Below are 5,000 nucleotides of genomic sequence, written 5' to 3' on the forward strand. Positions count from 1 at the left end.
AATATGTACAGTAAAATTATAAACATTAAATTGCAGACATTTACTGTAAAATAACACATTAAATTACAGACATTTACCGTAAAATAACAGGCGTTAAATTACAGACATTTACCGTAAAATAACAGGCGTTAAATTAAAGACATTTACCGTAAAATAACAGAAGTAAAATTCAGACATTTACCGTAAAATAACAGACGTAAAATTCAGACATTTACCGTAAAATAACGGGCGTTAAATTACAAACATTCACCTTAAAATAACGGACGTTAAATTACAAATATGTACAGTAAAATTATAAACATTAAATTGCAGACATTTACTGTAAAATAACACATTAAATTACAGACATTTACCGTAAAATAACAGGCGTTAAATTACAGACATTTACCGTAAAATAACAGGCGTTAAATTAAAGACATTTACCGTAAAATAACAGGCGTTAAATTACAGACATTTACCGTAAAATAACAGACGTTAAATTAAAGACATTTACAGTAAAATAACAGACGTAAAATAACAGAAGTTAAATTACAGACATTTACCGTAAAATAACAGACGTTAAATTACAGACATTTACTGTAAAATAATGGGCGTTAAATTACAGACATTTGGTGTAAAATAGCAGACGTAAAATTTTGACATTTACCGTAAAATAACAGGCGTTAAATTAAAGACATTTACAGTAAAATAACAGACGTAAAATAACAGAAGTTAAATTACAGACATTTACCGTAAAATAACAGACGTTAAATTATAGACATTTACTGTAAAATAATGGGCGTTAAATTACAGACATTTAGTGTAAAATAGCAGAGGTAAAATTTTGACATTTACCGTAAAATAACAGACATTAAATTACAGACATTTACAGTAAAATAACAGAAGTTAAATTATAGACATTAACCATAAATTAATAGACGTTAAATTACAGACATTAACTGTAAAATAATGGGCGTTAAATTACAGACATTTAGTGTAAAATAGCAGACGTAAAATTTTGACATTTACCGTAAAATAACAGACATTAAATTACAGACATTTACAGTAAAATAACAGAAGTTAAATTATAGACATTAACCATAAATTAATAGACGTTAACTTACAGACATTTACTGTAAAATAATGGACGTTAAATTACAGACATTTACTGTAAAATAATGGACGTTAAATTACAGACATTTACTGTAAAATAATGGACGTTAAATTACAGACATTTACTGTAAAATAATGGACGTTAAATTGCTGGTAAAACAATTGCTGCACAAGGGCTGATTGAGTGGTCTGAGGCTGCAGACAAACAGCCCACTTTCTGTTTCTCCTCCTCTGGGTTGTGTTTTGAGCTGCTGGGTCGTCCAGCCTGTTCACTTCGTCTGCAGGCCAGGAAGTGTAATGTGACTCCAGCTCCTTAATCCCACATGGCCAAAGAAGTCCAGCTGAGCCTTTACACACACACACACACACACACACACACACACACACACACACACACACACACACACACACACACACACACACACACACACACACACACACACACAAACACACACACACACACACATATACACACACAAACATATATATGTATTCGCACACACATGAATATCCATATATACACACACACAAACATATATATGTACACACATACAAACACACACACACACAAAAATATATGCACACAAATATATATATATACACACACATATATATATGTTCACACACACACATACACACATAAATGTACATACACACGCAAACATATATGTACACACACACACACACACACACACACACACACACAGAGAGAGAGAGACACACAAACACACTTATACTCTCTCTCTCTCTCTCTCTCTCTCTCTCTCTCTCTCTCTCTCTCTCTCTCTCACACACACACACACACACACACACAATGGCCTGCAGCAGGCGGTGAGGATTAGCTGGTTGTGGATCTGGAATGCTGCATTACTTTTCCTGCTGTATGATGATGGTGAATGTGTGTGTGTGTGTGTGTCCGCAGCTGAGCGCCAGCTCCGAGTGCAGCTGTGACGTGGGTCCAGACGGGACCAAGAAGAAGAAATCCAAAAACCTGTAAGTCCCGCTGCTCTGTTTCTCTCTCCCCGTGTGTGTGTGTGTGTTTACTGTTGAGGACTGCTGAGAGTTTTCCAACACTCATGCTGGTTTGATGTGTTTGAGAGTTTTGGTGTTGTGTTAATATCTCTCAGTTGCTCTTTAGTTCTTCTGCTATTCTGCTTTTAGTGTGTTTCTTGTTTTACTGGTTGTGTTTCCCCCACCTGGTTTAGTAAGGGTGCAGTTTTAGTGCTTTACTAGTTAGATTTACCCTGGCTTTAGTGCTTTCCTACATTTTTGTGGTTCAGTTTTAGTTTTCCCCTAGTTTCGTGGTTTCTTTGATTTGATTCTTTGGTTTTGTGGGTTTCTAGTTTATTTATTTATTTATTTATTTATTTATTTATTTATTTATTTATTTATTTATTTATTTATTTAAATAATTAGTTGTTTGTTTGTTCATTTTCCTTGGTTTTTTTGGTTTCTTTGATTTGATTCTATGATTTAGTGGGTTGATGTAGCAGAATGAACCGCCAACTTATTCAGCACGTTTTTACGAATGCCCTTCCAGCCGCAACCCATCCCTGGGAAACTATTTATTTATTTATTTATTTATTTATTTATTTAAGGTTTGTTTATTTATTTAATTATTTACTTATTTAGTTGTCTGTTCATTTGTTTGTCTGTTTATTTGTTATTTGTTTATTTGTTGTTTGTTTATTTGTTTGTTTGTTTGTTGCCTCTGGTTTTAGTGGTTTCTAAAAATGTATTTATTTAGTTTTTGTGGGTTTCTAGTTTGTGGTTGTTCATTTATTTATTTATTTATTTTGTTTTATTTTACTTGTACTTATTTATATCTCCCCTGGTCTTAGCGGTTTACCAGTTTTAGTTTTTCTTAGGTTTATTGGTTTCTTTGATTTTATTGTAGATTGTGTTTGATTATTATTTGATCAATTAGTTAGTTTATTATTTATTTATTTATTTATTTATTTATTTATTTATTTACTAATAAATTACTAAATTGGCCGTAGTGTAATTGTGAAATTTAGTGTCTATGGGTGTTTCCCCAGTACTTGGTTGCAGCTGAAAGGGCATCCGCTGTGCAAAAAATATGCTAAATAAGTTGGCAGTTCATTGCACTGTGGTGACCCCTGATGAATAAAGTGACAACGCCGAAGAAAAATGAATGAATGAATGAATGAATGAATGAATGAATGAATATTAGGTTTCTATTTTTAGATTTTTTTATTTGTTTGCTTGTTTTTGTTTTAGGTTTCCCATAGTTTTATTAGATTCATTTTATTTTTATTTTTGTGGTTTACTAGTTTTAGTTTTTCCCCTGGATTTGAGTGGTTTCTTTGGTTTGACTCTTTGCTTTAGTGGGTTTCTAGTTTGTATGTACACAGAACCCACTGGATTCTGATTGGTTGTAATTATATTTAATGCTAATGTTATGATAATGTGAAGGTGATTGAAACTATATAATTTCTCTGGGTCTGTAAAGTCGTGATGTGGATGCGGCTGTGTTGTCCTTTTTTTTTTTATCAAGAACCATTTTTAATATATATATAGTTTAAGTCAGAAATATTCACCCCCTTTTATTTTCTTTTTCTTTTTTAAATTTTGCCCAAATTCATGTTTAACAGAGTAAGGAAATGTTAACAGTATGTCTGATAATATTTTTTCTATTGGAGAAAGTCTTATTTGTTTTATTTCGGCTAGAATAAAAGCAGTTTTGAATTTTTTAAAAGCCATTTTAAGGTCAATTTTATTAGCCCCTTTAAGCTATATATTTTCTCGATAGTCTACAGAACAAACCATTGTTATACAATAACTTGCCTAATTACCCTAACCTGCCTAGTTAACCTAATTAACCTAGTTAAGCCTTTAAATGTCACTTTAAGCTGTATAGAAGTGTCTTGAAGAATGTCTAGTCTAATATCATTTACTGTCATCATGGCAAAGAGAAAATAAATCAGTTATTAGAAATGAGTTATTAATACTATTATGTGTAGAAATGTGTTGAAGAAATCGTCTCTCCGTTAAACTGAAAGTGGGGGAAAAAATAAACAGGGGCTAATAATTCTGACTTCAACTGTATGTACATCTTAAACATTACCATTATACTCTGTGAGTCTGTGTGTGTGTGTGTGTGTGTGTGTGTGTGTGTGTGTGTGTGTGTGTGTGTGTGTGTGTGTGTGTGTGTGTGTGTTATCATATAGTGAGGTGTGGATTGTATTGAAGAGTCTCTGTATTTTTAACACCTCCAGAACAGTAGACCGGCTCCTTTTGCCATCGTGTCCAGCGTTTACTGTGAATGGTGAGCTCAACACAGTTGACTGTCTGAAATTCGGGGAATCGGAACTGTCTGCAATACTGTCTGGAGTTACAGTCTCAGGGAGAAAATAAAGAAAGTTGCTAATTTTGGTTTGTGTCTTGTGTTTTTAATGAGCACGGCGGATCAGTGGTTGTCACCGTGGCTTCACAGCAAAAAGGTCACTGGTTCGAGTCACTGCTGCAGTTAGTTTGCAGCTGTTCTGGTTCAGTTGTTTCAGCTGGACTCACAGTAACACTAAACTCAGCGATGGATTCACTTTCATACATCATGTGAAAGTAGGAGACTAGAAACACAACTCACATGAGCACACTACAAAGCAGGATATACAGTGTTGTGGTGCTTCTGAAGTCGTTAAAGGGTCATGAAACCCCCTCGTTTCATCAGGGTGTTTTCACACCTCTACTTTGGAAAAAGTCAGAAAAGTGGGCGTGTCCAGCTCTGTTTAGGGGGGAGTGTCGGAGGAAGAAAAGTGGCATGGTGTGGGAGTGTCTATTTGGGCATGCGCGAGTTTCAGAGTCAAAACACACACACAAGAGAAAGTGATGGTGTTTAACCTACATGGACATCTGTAGTCGAATTATTTGCCAAATTATTAAATGGT

General features: G+C 34.0%; 1 protein-coding gene across 17 annotated transcripts in view; it reads left to right on the forward strand.

Moving 5' to 3' along the window:
• rgs3a (regulator of G protein signaling 3a) overlaps positions 1-5,000 on the forward strand; it is a 205,467-nt gene that overhangs the window by 161,515 nt on the left and 38,952 nt on the right. For 9 of the 17 annotated variants that reach the window (XM_068221146.2, XM_073950169.1, XM_073950163.1 and 6 more), the window contains 1 exon segment: positions 2,015-2,085. The exons of 3 other annotated variants lie outside the window; for them this stretch is intronic. In XM_068221146.2, coding sequence (XP_068077247.1) covers positions 2,015-2,085 — 71 coding nt within the window. 17 annotated transcript variants of the gene reach the window in all.

This window comes from Danio rerio, chromosome 5 (genome assembly GCF_049306965.1).
Source record: "Danio rerio strain Tuebingen ecotype United States chromosome 5, GRCz12tu, whole genome shotgun sequence".
In the NCBI taxonomy this organism is placed as follows: domain Eukaryota; kingdom Metazoa; phylum Chordata; class Actinopteri; order Cypriniformes; family Danionidae; genus Danio; species Danio rerio.